The sequence below is a fragment of the Lipophrys pholis genome (genome assembly GCF_963383615.2).
Source record: "Lipophrys pholis genome assembly, chromosome: 2".
In the NCBI taxonomy this organism is placed as follows: domain Eukaryota; kingdom Metazoa; phylum Chordata; class Actinopteri; order Blenniiformes; family Blenniidae; genus Lipophrys; species Lipophrys pholis.
The window spans coordinates 33,855,929-33,873,754 of NC_137636.1; the positions used below are offsets into that span (position 1 = coordinate 33,855,929).

Consider the following 17,826-nt stretch of genomic DNA (forward strand, 5'->3'; position numbering starts at 1 on the left):
TCAAGTGGTGACGATGACTTCAGGAAGGGCTTCCACTGTCTGGAATTGATCCAGTCCATTTCTGTAAACCTCCTTTGCCTTCCATTCTAAATGTTGTCAATCAGATTTCGATCAGGGGAACAGCAGGATGTTCTCCTGGAAGATGTCCTTGGTCAGGCGGACACTGTGTCATCATGAGGGATGAAACTTCTCCACATCGCCAGCTGTGGTTTGATGCTCCTCCACAACCTGGAGCTCTTTTGTTCCACTGAAGGAAAAAGCACCAGCTCCTGATGGCGCCGCCTCTGCTGTGGCGCGTTGAAAACATCTCGGCTGGCGTCTCCTCACCATGCCTTTAACGTTGGAAGCCATCAGGACCATCAAGGTTAAATGTTGTCTCGTCAGAGAACAAAACTATCGTCCATTTCTGAAAGTCCCATGTTTGCTGCTCCTTGGCAAAGTCCAAACGGACAATCTTGTGGCGTTGAAGGAGACGTAGTCTTTGATTACTTTCTTTTGTTATTGAACTCCTTCCCTCCCAGACGCCATCTGATGGATATTGGGCTGCAGTCAGCACCAGTAATGTCCAAAGTCTGGACAGACAGCCTATAGGATCCTCCGGCCCGGCGCCAATGAGATTGTTCTGGGTCGACCACTTGACTATTTTGTTCCATAACCTTCAGGATCTTTTAAGAATTTCAAACTGACTGTCTCACTGCGTCCAACCTCAGCAGCCAGGGCACGTTATGAGAGACTTTGCTTCTGCGGCTCAACAATCCTAAAACATTCAAAAACAGTGAGCTTTTATGCTTCTGCCATCAGGAGGCGCTAACAGTGTGATGACTTGACAGGAAATGACGTGGAATCCAGACTTCTGTGCAGATTTAGGCTTTTAAAGACTTTCGTCTTAAACTTTTGATCAGCTGATGAACAGCCTGTGTCAGTTAAATTGTTGTTTTCAATATATTGCCGGCTCAGAATGTTTGTCTCTTGCTCCCGTTTCTTCTTTTTGTATTTTGAAGCTCTGCTTAGAACCTTTTCAAGATCCAACAATGCAAAATGCAATTGACTTCCTGCTGTTCCTGTTGGGGTTAGAGGATCGAAAGAGAGAAATAGAGAGGAGAGACAGACCGACTGTGGGGTGTTCAAACCCTGGTCCAGGTACAGTGTAGGGAGAGTTCTGCTGTGATCTAATTCTTTTCTCCTCCTCGTCACCTGCTTTAATGGAAACCTTCATGTTTCTGATTTTGTTCAGACAGCAGTGACGTGAAGTGATGAATGGTCGTACATTTAATGTTCCTGTGCTTGATTTCCTCCTTCGGTCCGTCTGCAGATCTATCTGCGCTTCATCGACTACCAGATGGAGCACTCCAACGAGTGCAAGAAGAACTTTGTGGCGGTGTACGACGGCAGCAGCGCCATCGAGAACCTCAAGGCCAAGTTCTGCAGCACCGTGGCCAACGACGTGATGCTGGATAACGGAGTCGGGGTGGTGCGAATGTGGGCCGACGAGAAAAGCCGGCTCAGTCGCTTCCGCATGCTCTTCACCTCCTTCATCGACCGTGAGTCAGCCTTCACACACGTCCCTTCATCCTGACGGTTCTCTCTGTTGGAGTGTGTCACACTGTCTGCCATGAGGACGCAGGTTTGATGCTTTGGCGTTGTGTATCTGTTTTTGTTGGAAGAACTTCTTTCGAGCCACTGATTCATCTGTTACATCTGAATGCTGCAGCTGGGACACAGTTTTATAGGTCAGCATGACCCAGATTCCCTCAACACAAAGCCAACGATGTCCTATTGGCTTTTATCTTTGCTTCTTGGAATTAAAGTAACTGATAATCATAATCAGCAGTCAAGGTAATCGCTCTTTATTACGTCACATTAAATCAGATTACATCACATCACATCACATTACATTACACTAGATTACATTACATCACATTACATCACATCACATTACATTACACTGGATTACTTTACATTACATTACATTGCATCACATCACATTACATTACATTACACTAGATTACATTACATTACATTGCATCACATCACATCACATCACATTACATTACATTACATTACACTAGATTACATTACATTGCATTACATCACATTACATCACATTACATTACATTACACTAGATTACATTACATTACATTACATCACATTGCATCACATCACATCACATCACATTACATTACATTACACTAGATTACATTACATCACATTACATCACATCACATCACATTACATTACATTACACTCGATTACTTTACATTACATCACATCACATCACATCACATTACATTACACTAGATTACATTACATTACATCACATTACATTACACTAGATTACTTTACATTACATCACATTGCATCACATCACATTACATTACACTAGATTACATTACATTACATCACATTACATTACACTAGATTACTTTACATTACATCACATTGCATCACATCACATTACATTACACTAGATTACATTACATTACATCACATTACATTACACTAGATTACTTTACATCACATCACATTACATTACATCATATTACATTATGTTACATTACATCACATTACATTATATTATATTACATTACATCACATTACATTACATTAGATTACTTTACATTAAATCGCATTACATCACATTACATTACACTATATTACATTACATCACTTTACATCATTACATCACATTAAATTAGACTAGATCACATTACATTACTCACATTACATCACATTACATCACATCACATTACATTACATTACATCACATTACATCACATTACATTATATTACATTACATCACATTACATCACATTACATTACATTACATCACATTACATTACATTACATTATTCACATTACATTACATCACATTACATTTGACTAGATCACATTACATTACATTACAGTACATTACATTATATTACATTACATCACATTACATTTGACTAGATCACATTACATCACATTACATTACATCACATTACATTATATTACATTACATCACATTACATCACATTACATTACATTACATTACATTACATTACATCACATTAGACTAGATTACATTACATCACATCACATTACATCACATTACATTACATCACATTAGACTAGATTACATTACATCACATCACATTACATCACATCACATTACATCACATCACATTGTGAGGGTGAGTTTGTGAAAACATGAACACTAAAGGCAGCTAGACAAGCTTTTCCCAGCATCAGCGGTCTTCATTTACTGTAAACATTCTCATTTTGCACTAAGTCGAAGCGAACATGTCATTATCATTCCGAGGTTATCGTGCTGGTCAGCTGAGGTCAAAATGGAGTCTGAAATCAGTTTGGATGGTCCGTACAGAATGTAGAATATAAAGTTGGACTATAACATAATAGTTCTCCAACCCTCTCAACATGCTTTATTATGTCTAAATAATCTATCTACTACAATCAAAACATAAAAACCTCTACATTGAGATAATGATAGAAATAATGTCCCCACTGGACAAATTGAGGCCTTTTTACAAGCCTCACTGGACAAATAAATTATAAAGTATGTGACATTGCTTTTCAGTAAATGTATGATCTGAACAATTAAATAGCAAACATATTGATTTGGTAAACAACCCCCCCCCCCCCCCCCGCCCCCCCAATCCAGGACAATCCTGCTCTGACAAATAATGTAAGATTAGATAATTTTTGATCATTGGTGAGTTTAACAAGGACAACAGTAAAATTACAGACTTCCATTACTTGAAAGTGGCAAAACTTGCAAAATCAGCAGTTTATCAAACACATTGTTTTCCCCACTTTATATCCTGACATGTGAAACAATAACGCATTCAGCCAGTGTGAAGTACTTATTTCAGAGAAAAGCTCATTGAGTCATGTTGCTTACATCCTGGTTATGGAGGGAATCTTTTGGCACAATGTTCATTTTAAACAATTTCAGAGGCGACTGATGCAGTTTTGTACGTTTTTAACTCCATTAGAGCTTCTCCTGCTCCAAGCTCTGTGCATGGAGGGAACACATACACACACACACACACACACACACACACACACACACACACACACACACACACACACACACACACACACACACACACACACACACACACACACACACACACACACACACATATAATTACACTACCCCATGTTTGGAATGCAGATATGAGAAACCAATTATTTACTCCAGCGTTTTTCTGCAGTTGTTGAAGAGCATGTCAGAGCATCGCACTTTTTCTCATTATGGGTCACATACAACGGGGAAATACACATTTATTTTGTCTGTTTTGGTGAGAAGAAGAACTGAGTGGGGTTAATGGATCTTGGTGGAAGTAATTAAACACTAAGCATCTTCATTTTTGAGGGACGGGGAACTTTGCACACATGCTGTTAAAGGTTCTCCACGAAGTGCCAGAAACTGCCAGCTGAATTTTCTTTTTTCTGTAATATTTTCATGAAATGCCTGAAAACGCTGAGATATTATTTGTCACATGCTCCTGCACACTCTCCAAACCCTGCGTGAATGCTAATGTTGTTTTCATCAGCAAAGCCATAACCAGTGCAGTCAGAACTTAATGGCTTTTACATTCAGAGGGCCGCTTTATGCAGAGAGTCCTCAGGACCATTCAGATCCTCATTAATTCTGATCACACAGCTCGTCTAAGGAGACGGATGAAGACTCTTCAATAACTCTCAAGCCTTATTTGGTCAGAGTCAGCGAGTGGCTTAAAGTTTCCTGGGAGCTCAGAAGGGGCCACTGATTTGCATACATACCATTGTTTTCACCATTGTCTTTAATTTATAAGATAACATCTCACACAATTTACATAAATACAAAAAAAAAAGACATATAAGATTAATGCTCTTACCTCACAGAAACAATCCTGCAAATAAGTGAATAAATTATAATAATAGTAATAAATTATAAATACAACAATCAACATCAAACAATTTATACACAGTAACTCTACACATAAGCTACATTTACACTATGTGATAACTATATACAGAAAGTCATCAAAATAACAATATGCAAAAGGAGTACATCATTTGTGTTGATCTGAATTGGATATTGCTTTACACTTGAATCAATGTCAGCACCTCTATTTTAAGAGTTAACAGTAATAACGAGTTTTAATTATATTTAAGGTGAATTGTGTCTTGATTTTGTAGCGCCCCCTGAAGGCCACGGTGCACATAGCATTTGTCTATATTGCCTAATGGGCCAGTCAGCTCAGATCCTCTTCCAGTCACCTGCTGGGCTCACGACCAGATGCCGGCGGCCTCCTTCAGACCATCATAGTCTGACTGTCTCTATATTAAACTACTAGCCTCAGTCATAATGAATCAAAATAAAATGGTTGAAAAACGATCTAAATATGAAATATTTGATTAAATAACATAAAAACATGAAAATAACATTGTCTTTTGATTTATTTAAATTAAAACGGCTTAATGTGAGTGAAACAGGCTGGTGGTTGTCAAAGTGCAGGGTGGGATTCCTCCCTGTGGGGGCACCAGAGAGCATCTGGGCGGGTGCTGCACCTGGCAAAATCTGATATGCTAATGAATACAAATCAATGGAGCATAAAACTATGTATAATATATTTAGAACACACATTTTTATGACTGGATTTGTTTTAGGTGCAGTCAAGATTAAAAAAAAAAATGAATCCTGAAATATGAAGAAACCATGACAACAATGGCAGACCATATAGAAAGACAAATCTCACAAGCATTTAACTAGGGCAAGACCAGTTGTACTTTTTAATGTCAATTGATCTTTAAAAAAAACATTTCTTTACATTTCAATTAGGAATCAGCGTCAGTGTTTCCACTATCAGTGTATATAGATTGTAAATGTGTTCACAGCTGCTGTTATATGTTTGAGTGCCGTATGGTTCTGGATCGTTGTCTGATATTAGACGGGCAATGTTTTATTGAACTTTCCCTGTGTGAATGTGGCTCCTCTACAGTCACTGGTCTTACTTTATAATTCAATAATAACTGTGGCGCTCTCTGCTCTATATCTGTTTAAGTGCCCGTGTAGAAATCCTCCTAAAATAAGTGTGGATTAAACAGCTTAAACCTCAGCTGCTGACGGAAATTCTGATTCTTCAATAATTCAGGGCCATTATAAGTACATGTACATCAAATAAATATATAGCATTAAACAACAACAATATTGAGTATAGCCATCCTACATTAAAATGTGTTATTCACATCAAGGTATAATAAATCTAACTTACTGACCTGTATTCATCTGCTGCACTGAAAAGAGGACAAAGACTGTACTGTTTAATCTTAGTATCTGAAAATAAAAGCTCCTCTGTCAATAGCTATTCCTTCCTAAGTTCTAATATTTCCTTCAATTCACCATTGTTTGTTTAGAAGAAGACATAAAGTGATGCACCAGTAATCAGATTTGCTCTCTGTGCTGATAAAAGCTGTTTCTGAGATCCGGTGTAGGTTTTTACTGGATCGATCCAGATCGATTGAGCCATTTAAAAGACACCGTAAAGCAGTCAGCAATGAAACAAGTTCCCACAGCCATGCCTGTATCGTACACCGAGCAGTCCTCGCAGGTTTAGATCTAATTCTAATGAGAATGAGAAACTGTGCAGTTTTTCAGCCTTCCTCAGCCTCACTCACTCGTAGGAATCATCTTCAAAGCATCTGTAATCTGCTTCGGTCCCTCAGCCTGTCGACTCCTCCTGCTGACTGGCAGAGCATCCATCTCCTGAGCCCAGCAACCAGCAACAATTACCAGTTGTCTCTGTCTCTGCCATCACGCTCCCCATTCAGTAACAGTCACATTAATGTGGCGCGGCCCTCCCCCTGCCTTCAGCTACAACTTCTATCATTATGTCAGCCTCTCTCAGGGTGAACTACTGACTCAACACTTCCACCGCAGGAGATGATGAGAACCACTTGAAGTAAAAATAACTAACTGTGTCTGTCTAATTTGAATCAACGTGCATATATATGATACATTCACCTGGATTACACCCACTAATCTAGGTAATCCACGCTGTCCCCTCATGTGTCTGCAGGAAATGATGGCGCATTAGCTTGTGTGGCCTCAAGTGTTTCCATCTTTTATTACCGGCCTCCTCACATTTCCAAATGATTGTTCTTTTATGAGTTTTTTTTTATGTTCTCAATGTTTCTATTGTGAAAATAGCTGCTGGTCGTCTTCACAGTGCGGCCATCTTTTACCCTGTGCTGTGAGACAGACGTTCTTCTGCTGCTTCTTTTCTCATTTCCGTTTTCTCTGTGTATTGCCTTCTGCCTGCAGCTCCCTGCACTGCCAATACCTTCTTCTGCCACAGCAACATGTGTATTAACAACTCCCTGGTGTGCAACGGAGTTCAGAACTGTGTCTACCCATGGGATGAAAACCACTGCAAAGGTGAGTGTCGTCTGTCTTCTCTCAGGTTTCAGTCGGTCAGACGGAGCTTGCGGCTGCTCCTCCTTCTTATTGTACCGGTGGGTGTTTTTTTTTTTAAATGTCCTATTTCCTTGTTGATCATCGTTTACCTCTCGTCTCTTCTGACTGCAGAGAAGCGATCGAAGGGTCTTTTCCATCAGATCACTAAAACCCACGGCACCGTCATCGGGGTCTCCTCGGGAATCGTTCTTGTTCTGCTGATCATCTCCATCCTGGTCCAGATGAAGCAGCCAAGAAAAAAGGTATCCAGTCCTTTAGCCCAGTGCATCACTAAAGCTTTGTGCTCGCAGTTTTCTGGTCCGGGCTTTCGCATATACTTTTTCACTAGTCTGTGAGTTCTGACTCGTGAAGCCATTATTTATGACAGTCATGAAGTGGGTAAAGTAATTGGTGCCTCAGAATCCTGTTGAGTGGATTTTTCTCTGACTGGAGCAAAGATTTACCAACATATTGACCGAGATGCAGTGGCGCCTGGTGATACATTTCTTAGGTGGGGCTCTTCATTATTATTCAATGTCAGCCATTGTCAACTTCATTTAAATACAGTACCTTTATAAACCACATTACAACAATCTTGCTTTTCTTAATTGAGAGAGGCCCCCAGTGATGAAACATTATAGTTCTTTAAAACAGCCGGTGAACAGAGACTTATTAAGATTATTTTATGAACAAACTTTGTAAACAAATACAAGCGGAAGGTTTATTAGTCCCTTTTAGAAAATGAATGTGTTTTGGGGCTGGTTTACTTGAAATGACAGTTCGTTAAAACAAAAGGTATAGCATTTATATTTTCAAACAACACATCAATCCATTGTTCAAAGCATTTCTGAATGCTTTGAAAGAAACCTCAAAAGAGAACTGCAAAATATACGGTGCTTTATAAAGCTCTTAGATTTCCAGTCATTAATAAATATGAACACATCTAAACATTTATAAACATTAACAAACCTGGACACATTTGATCAGTTCTGAACACATTGCTTGTGTGCTCTATTGGCCACGCAATGGCTCATTTCAGTAACTCACTGGGAAACCATTTTGTTTAATTGCATAATCACTAAAAACTAGAATCATTCATCCTGTAACGTTAGGATTTTAAGAATATCAGTTCAACTCATTTATGAGGTTTTCCACTGATATCAGTTATTTCCTTATTCATAATTGAATAAGGAATCAATGTCAGAAGCTCAAGAATTTATTTAGTTTGCGTTCACAGTTCTTTAAATCACACTCAACATTCAAAGCTGAACTATATTACTGATAGCTTAACATCATGACATTAAACAAGCATTTAAAGAGTTAAAATCCTAATATCCATCCATCCATTGTCCACCGCGGGCCGTGGAGGCAGCAGTCTAAGCAGGGATGCCCAGACTTCCCTCGCCCCCAGACTCTTCCTCCAGCTCTTCCGGTGGGACCCCAAGGCGTTCCCAGGCCAGCCGAGAGACATAGTCCCTCCAGCGTGTCCTAGGTCTGCCCCGAGGCCTCCTACCGGAGGGACATGCCCGGAACACCTCCCTGGGGAGGCGTCCGGGGGGCATCCCAAACAGATGCCAGAGCCACCTCAGCTGGCCCCTCTGGATGTGGAAGAGCAGCGGCTCTACTCCGAGCTCCTCCCTGGTGACTGAGCTCCTCACCCTATCTCTAAGGGTGCGCCCAGCCACTCTACGGAGGAAACTCATTTCAGCCGCTTGTATCCGGGATCTCGTTCTTTCGGTCATGATCCAAAGCTCATGACCATAGGTGAGGGGAGGACGGAAGATCGACTGGTAAATCGAGAGCCTCGCCTTTTGGCTTAGCTCCTTCTTCACAACCACGGACCGATACAGCGACCGCATGACTGCAGACGCTGCACCGATCCATTTTAGATCTCACACTCCATCTTCCCCCCACTCTTGAACAAGACCCCAAGATACTTGAACTCCTCCACTTGGAACAAGGGCTCTCCACCGAAATCCTAATAGTAACTCAATATTTGCCATATTTGTTTTGATCAGGACTGAAGTTAATCAAAAGTGTAAACCTGCAGTGTGTTACTGTAGAACTGGACATGTTTGTCCTTGACGTCTTCAGCGAGTCGGACATGTCATGACCAGCTCAGGGCCAAGTCACAAATGGATAACGGCACAAAAATGTGTTTTTATTTACCGAAATATCACCACCATGAAAAAAAAAGTCTAAGACTTGTGATTGGTGTGTGTTTGTCACTGTCACCAGTAGTGAGGGATGGATACTGGCAAAAAAACAAAAACAAAACAAAACTAGGTCCGATCCTGGCAGCGGTGCAGTGTGACGTACAGAACAGGAAAACGCGTCCAGCCTCAAGGAAGGAGGGTTTTTATTTTCTGCTGACGCACCAAGCCCAGGATCTCCTAATCTGTTGATTGGCCATCAGCTGCCGAGGAGACACACACAGGTTAACATCCAGCTCACACACATCCTCGTGCAGCCCTGTGTCGTCACCGACATTATTCCCAGTCTTCTTCGGATCGATGACAATTAATCAATACCAGTTGGTCAAGACAAAGATTTAATAATAAAACATGTTTCCATTGCCACTAGCGCATCCTAAACACTGGCCAAATAAAGAGGACAAACTTACCAAGTGGATGAAACTGACCGCAATAATGTCTGAAGGTTGATTTGTGTAATTAAACTCACAAGCATGGACAATATGTGAAACAGTGAAGTGTCACATACAAATTGCTTTAAGTTTTAGTGTGAATGTTGCTGATAACTCAGAAAAGAGACTTTTATTTCTAACATCCTCACATGGTTCATCTTAATGTGAGCCAGAGTTGCTGACATTTTGACTGAGACCTTCCAATAAAAACTGCAGTGTGGATTTTGGTGAATTAGGTAAAAAACAAAAGCTGATTAATACAGAGTGTGTGTGAAGATTCAACGATTGAATGGATTGTATAGAACTGAAAATGACATTGACTTCATTTGAATGAATTCATGCAGCTTTGCATGACTGGTCAGTTACACATTACGTGACTGTGTTGACAGTGACGTCTCCTCACTTCAGTTATTCAGAAATCTGTCCTGTGTCTCGATAATGACCGACATGTTGTAGTTTATTGGGTTCTGCTCTTTGTCTCAGGTTGTAGCTCGACGTCCAGGTGTCTTCAACAAGGCTGGCTTTCAGGAGGTCTTCGATCCTCCGCACTACGAGCTCTTCTCCCTGCGGGACAAGGAGATCTCCTCAGACCTGGCGGACCTGTCTGAGGAGCTGGACAGCTTTCACAAGCTGCGGCGCTCCTCCACCATGTCCCGCTGCGTCCACGAGCACCACTGCGGCTCGCAGGGCTCCATGGCCACGGGCGGAGGCAGCATGAAGCACAGCCGCACCACCCTGAGCTCCATGGAGCTGTCCTACCACAACGACTTCTCCAAGCCGCCGCCCATGAAGACCTTCAACTCCACCGCCAGCTACAAGAAGAGCTGCTACGGCTACAAGCAGCACTCACAGACTCACGACTGCGACCAGCAGGTCATCGAGGACCGAGTCACGGAGGAGATCCCCTGTGAGATCTACGGGCGCGGGCCCGGGGGGGCGGGTGCCGCAGGAGGAGCGATGGGAGTAGGAGGCCCCTCGGGGATTGCAGGAGGAGGGATCGGTGGAGCGGTGGGGATCACCGGAGGAGTGGCCATGGCTGGTGGGATGGGCATGGGAGGAGGAGGGGGCATGGCCGGACCCAGTGGCATCGCTGGAGGCATCGGGATGGCGGGGGCCTGCGGGACCCTCAGCGTTCGTGGAAACAGCGCTCGAAACAGCACCACCATAGTGGACCCACAGCAGCGCTCCATGTCCATGGACTTCTAGGTGGAGAAGAGGGAGGAAGAGGAGAGGAGGAATGCAGGTCCACCTTGCATTTAACTCATTAACAAAAAAGGAAGGAGCAGGACAGTGGAACTGAGCCGTTTCCTCTCCCACCATCTGTCTTCAAGTACCAGTTTACACTCCAGGTCTGCTCTCATGCTCATGTGGAGGCTCGTAATGGAGCAGAGACAAGAAGAAACCACACCTTCTGTGTTGAGCCATCACGGCTGACCTCTGACCTCAGTCTATCTCTGCTTCTACCTGTTAGAGGCCTCCTGGCATGTCTGCTTCCTTCAGAGAATGACTGGGTTTTTACATGTATTCACCTACCATGCACAAATATATGATATATGATCTATAGTGCGTCTTCTAATAATTTATTTGAGTCTTTATTTCTGTCGGTGTACTGTACCAGTATATATCAGCCCCATGACGACGCTCGGCTTTTAACTCTTTATTCTTTTTCAATTGTTGCTCAGATACTTTAATGGAGGCAAATTCTTGATCACATAGTGTTGTTTGATGATCATTGAAATATGATGATGATGATGATGAAGATGATGATGCCCCACTCAGTCTCTCCTCAGGAAGAGCACATGAAGAGACTGTCCTATTTTGGTAAGAAATACAGAAAAATATACTATTTCTCCTCAGTGAGTTTTATAGTGTTTGAGGATGTGAGGCTGAGAGTGATCATGTGTGGGATGTGAACCGTGGACTGGATCGAGATCGAGACCATTATCCCCCCACCCCCTGCCCCCACCCCCCAGTCCTCCTCCCGAACCTTTAACAGGAGAAACTGTATCTTCTCAATCTCCTCTCATGAACCAAGTATGTAAAACAAGCACAACCTGTTCCCCTCGAGTGTTAGCCTTTATGATTTTAACCACTCGTTGTATAATTTCATTCTGTTGAATTAAATGAGAGCTTACCCACCCCCACCACCTCAGCCTGTCTGTTCACTGTAACCCAGAAAAACCTCGGTGTGGAAACCGCCACAGGCTTGGAGACGTCTTCTCAAGGTGAGAGACACATTGTGACACGCTGATGAGAGGAGAAACAGCCCGCAGTCTCCTGGAAGATGGTTCCCTCTTATTGGGGTGAGTGACTATTTGTTAACTCCCACTTTTCTTTCTGCTTCTTCCAGCTAACAATGGTGAGTGATAACAATCATAGACGTAAATGACAAAACTACAGGATACTCCTGCTTTGAATTTCTCATGAATTGAAATAAACTCTGAAATGTTTTCTTCTTTGCCGTTGAAAGTTGTGCTTAAGATGACCGGATCCATGTTCTTATGTCAAAAACTGACTTAATCAAATCACATTAAATCAAATCACATTAAATCAAATCACACCAAAAAACAAGTGACAACTGACAGAATTGGGACGCGTTCATTAGCTTTTGATATAATAAAAATCTGTTATACTGTTTGACTAAATGTCATATTCTCTTACAGAAACAGAAATATTTACCATTTCAACTCATTTCTAAGCTATAAATCGTTAAATGGGTTGAAGTTTGGTGAACTGGTCACATTCCCACACAAATTCTTTGAATAAACTAGAAAATTTCAGAGGAAATTGTTTGCGCCTGCTTTTGATCTTAGTGTCTCCATGGCAACAGACATTGACCTTCTTTTATCTCCTCCATCAGGTGCCTTTGCCCATCCACTTTGTACGGGACAATCCTTGAGATTTTTTCAGAAACGGTTTGCCAAATTGTTAACAAAACTTGGAGCGTTCCTATTCCCAAAGGTTCCACACATTTTGATGTGCTTATTGTGTCTGTGCTCCAAATGGTGCAGGACTAGTTAACCTGCAAAAGACTGAAAAATAATAATAGAATTAAAATGGGATAGTAATCTTTGGAAGGAATGGAAGGAGGAGAAGTGAAGGAGATACTGGAGTGGGAAGGAAGAGGAAGGGGTAGAAGATGATTGAATGGGTTTCTATCTAAAGGCACCGCGAAAATATAGAGCTGTGGGAATAGTATGGACGAGCTCAAACCAGCAGATGGCAGTAATGCAACTTCACGGATGCCAACTGCCCTTAAACTGGAAAGAAGAAGAAGATGAAGATCTCTGACCTCCACCAAGGATAGACCTGGACACAGGGAAATTACACATTTTCCATATCAGTGCTTTAAGTGGGCCGGAAGTACCAGCACTTAAATGTTACCCCTCAGTGTACCCAGACTTTTTTCTAGCGTGTTCCGTACGATAAGCCACTACTTTTTTCACACACTTTGAACCCTGAGGCTTAAACAATGAGGTTAATTTATGGATTTTTATGGGTTAACGAGCTTCATACCTCTAATACATGGGTGATGCGTTCGGGTGCATCACGTAACTCCGACCTGCTGCACTACGTGGCTGACCAATGGTCCTCCTAAGAGGAAAATCTCCCTCATCAGAATTACATTTGGCAAATACTTTGTCAACAGATACCACCATCAATGTTTGTGTATTTTTGATGTAATTTACTTGCTCTCTCTCTCGCTCTCTCTCTCTCTCTCTCTCTCTCTCTCTCTCTCTCTCTCTCTCTCTCTCTCTCTCTCTCTCTCTCTCCCTCTCTCCCTCCCTCCTTCTCTCCCTCCCTCCTTCTCTCCCTCCCTCACCCACCCTTCCGTAGCCCCACCATAGAAGCCTTGTATAAAACTTGTTTTTTTCTTGAAAAACAACAACAACAACAATCTCAACAATCCCACAGTGAAATTCATGCTCTGTTACAACTTGGACACCTGTGGCTTACAGACAAGTGCAGCCTATACGAAACAATGGAGCAATAAAGCAATAGATTTATAGATCCATCTAGATGGATCTATATACAGTACGTGAAAACATCACCAGTAGCATTCACAGTGAGACCCTAAGATGTGCTAGAGCTGTTGCCCTATCAAAGTTGTTTTGTTTTTTTATAGTGTACACTATGTACACTGTACTGTTATAAACGTGATCATCAACATCAACATTTTTTGCAATTACACACTTAAATTACACCCAATACATATATTGCTGTACAGGCAGATTTCCTAAAAATTCAAATCCAATTGTTTTCACAAACTACACCACATTCTTGTTCTACATGCTTCACTGCATTTTTTTCACAATTACACACTTAAATTACACCGAATATACGTAATGCAGTACAGGCTAATTAAAAGAAAACTCCACAGAGACAATAAAAGTATATCTTAACTTATTCAATGTGGTGTGTAGTGACGTCTACTCATCTCTCGCTCACTCTCATTCTTTCTTTTGATTTTTTTTAAATCAGCCAATATTGAAATAAATATGCAATTACTTACAGCATGTTCCTGTAAGTTTTATTCATTTATTTATTTATTTCATCTCAAGCTACTACAATAAGGCAGCAGGTGTACAAGGTGCCCTAATGTTTCACTGAGCATCTGCCCCCGAAAATGTCTGTGCACGCCACTGAATAATATGTTTTTGTCCCATATTTGTATGACAGACTGACAGCATGTCATTAAGGGGAGCACCAGCACCTTTTCTTTTTTTGCTCACTTAAAGCACTGTTCCACATCCAGACCAACGGCCTTCATTCATTTAGTTAGTTTGGTGATCCCATGATTTTATTTCATAATTTGAAAGAACACAATATTGTTACAGGCTTCCATCATCCAAACCGTAGTTGAGAAGCTTTACTTATTATAGAGTTTCACTCACTTACTTGTGGCCCGGGTCTGCTGATAAGAAAAGCTGTCTGTTGGGCGATTCTGATGTGGAGTTGATGGAGGGAGGAGGGAAGATGCTGGTGGTTTGTGGAGTTGATGGAGGGAGGAGGGAAGATGCTGGTGGCTTGTGGAGTTGATGGAGGGAGGAGGGAAGATGCTGGTGGTTTGTGGAGTTGATGGAGGGAGGAATGAAGATGCTGGTGGTTTGTGGAGTTGATGGAGGGAGGAATGAAGATGCTGGTGGTTTGTGGAGTTGATGGAGGGAGGAGGGAGGAGGGAAGATGCTGGTGGTTTGTGGAGTTGATGGAGGGAGGAGGGAAGATGCTGGTGGTTTGTGGAGTTGATGGAGGGAGGAGGGAAGATGCTGGTGGTTTGTGGAGTTGATGGAGGGAGGAGGGAAGATGCTGGTGGCTTGTGGAGTTGATGGAGGGAGGAGGGAAGATGCTGGTGGTTTGTGGAGTTGATGGAGGGAGGAGGGAAGATGCTGGTGGTTTGTGGAGTTGATGGAGGGAGGAGGGAGGAGGGAAGATGCTGGTGGTTTGTGGAGTTGATGGAGGGAGGAGGGAAGATGCTGCTTGTTTGTGGAGTTGATGGAGGGAGGAGGGAGGAGGGAGGAGGGAAGATGCTGGTGGTTTGTGGAGTTGATGGAGGGAGGAGGGAAGATGCTGGTGGTTTGTGGAGTTGATGGAGGGAGGAGGGAGGAGGGAAGATGCTTGTGGTTTGTGGAGTTGATGGAGGGAGGAGGGAAGATGCTGGTGGTTTGTGGAGTTGATGGAGGGAGGAGGGAAGATGCTGCTTGTTTGTGGAGTTGATGGGGGGAGGAAGGAGGAGGGAAGATGCTTGTGGTTTGTGGAGTTGATGGAGGGAGGAGGGAAGATGCTGGTGGTTTGTGGAGTTGATGGAGGGAGGAGGGAAGATGCTGCTTGTTTGTGGAGTTGATGGGGGGAGGAAGGAGGAGGGAAGATGCTTGTGGTTTGTGGAGTTGATGGAGGGAGGAGGGAAGATGCTGGTGGTTTGTGGAGTTGATGGAGGGAGGAGGGAAGATGCTGCTTGTTTGTGGAGTTGATGGGGGGAGGAAGGAGGAGGGAAGATGCTTGTGGTTTGTGGAGTTGATGGAGGGAGGAGGGAAGATGCTGGTGGTTTGTGGAGTTGGTGGAGGGAGGAGGGAAGATGCTGGTGGTTGCAGAATTGCGGCTGTTTATTCCTCTTTTAACACACACTGGACTAACACTGGTTATTTCACACACATCTGCACTATAGCACCGGAGCGCAACAGGACAACAACCTCCCCTTGCTAAAACCAAAACATGACTCCATTTCCCACAATGCACTTGTCATTTAAAGTGACAGACTAAGCTTGTAATATAGTGAAATGAAACTTTGTAACAATTATTTTTGATCTCGATCACCAAGATTTAATGGGTTTTTCCTTTGATCACAATGCAGATGTGTACCAATTTTAGTTGAGATATCTTGTTAACAGACAAATAAGCACAGTGATTTTATTAACTCCTTGGCAGAGGTCATTAACACATATTTCACCATAAAAGACCCTTGAAGGGTTAACCAGAGTGGAAATGTTCCAATTTCTGAGAATTTGATTCAGAGATTTTATTTAAGTATTAGTGAAAGAAACATTGCATTATAAGTCAGGAAAATACTATGTATTCTTGGTGTCTTTTGCAAGGGCTGAACATCCATTTTCTCCCACTTATCCGTTTCACGGCGGTGGCAGCCTGAGCACTGTCACCCAGATCACATCGCACCGATCAAGAACCTTCCTGCAGGTGGTGAGCCCACGGGAAGGTGGCGCCCCGCGTGGGACATGAACACACTTCCTAGAGATTGTGAGTCTCATGCTCTACCAACTGAGCTAGACGGGGCACAAGGGCTGAACACTCCACGTTTTAATGAGTGCTAGATAAAGGGTTAATGTAATAACAGAACGTAGTGGCTTGATGGTGTAAACCTGGTTAACCTGCAGTGGAAAAAAAAAAGAGGAGAAAGTTCTGAATTTTAGGTGAAAAGATCAAGACTCTCCTGCCTGTCTCCCATCTGTGTTTTTCCAGTGTGTCACACACAAATGCCCCTCACTCACCCTTCCTTCTGCTGTCAGCATACATTTGTTCTTTCTGAAGCTTTGGGCTGTTTTTTTGACAGTTTGTGACCTTCATGCAGCTACTTGTGGTGACACGTGATGAGCACTGCTGATGTGCTGCTGTTTTTCTGGAACATTCAAAGTTCATCTCAATATATCCGGCCGAGGTTTGCTGAGCAGCAGCTTGGTTCTGCTTGGTAGTTAAAGCATACCAAAGGAGAAACACAGCGCCATCTGCATCATCATGCAGCAGTAGACAGAACTCAGTTTTTATATTCTCTTATCAGAATACTACAGGTTGGCTTTTGGTACCATTAGCTTTTCTTTGACCCTACAACAGTGAAAATGCAGCGCCACCTGCAGGCACCTGATTGTAAGTTAACAAACAGCTGCACGAACACAAAGCAACCATGCATCCATCATCTTCTACACCCCTTTATCCTGTTCAGAATTATTGGGCACTGGAATCGATCCCAGAATATTGTGTGAATGCTGAAAGCCATTCACACATTAGTGATCCAAATCTTTGTTATTATTATTCCACCACGCTGTATCTCCTGCAATCTTTTACCAATTTGAAATGTTCAAATATCAAAAACGTGCGGCTTGTTCATGAGATGCGCGCTATGCTGCGTGCTTTTTAAGTCTTTAATTGTTTCTGAATAAATCCCGCCAAAAATTAAATAAAAGAATGTACTCTGAGGCAATAAGGATTGTAGCACAGGGAAAGCAAGAT

The 17,826-nt window shown here is 42.4% G+C and overlaps 1 protein-coding gene across 1 annotated transcript in view; it reads left to right on the forward strand.

Moving 5' to 3' along the window:
- The window catches only part of neto2a (neuropilin (NRP) and tolloid (TLL)-like 2a), a 29,653-nt gene extending 17,415 nt beyond the window's left edge, over positions 1-12,238 (forward strand). Inside the window, exons 7-10 of the mRNA XM_080458849.1 lie at positions 1,313-1,541; positions 7,314-7,427; positions 7,578-7,708; positions 10,573-12,238. Coding sequence (XP_080314975.1) covers positions 1,313-1,541; positions 7,314-7,427; positions 7,578-7,708; positions 10,573-11,295 — 1,197 coding nt within the window. The 3' untranslated portion in view covers positions 11,296-12,238. The remainder of the gene's footprint in view (positions 1-1,312; positions 1,542-7,313; positions 7,428-7,577; positions 7,709-10,572) is intronic.
- Positions 12,239-17,826: the final 5,588 nt, after the last annotated feature.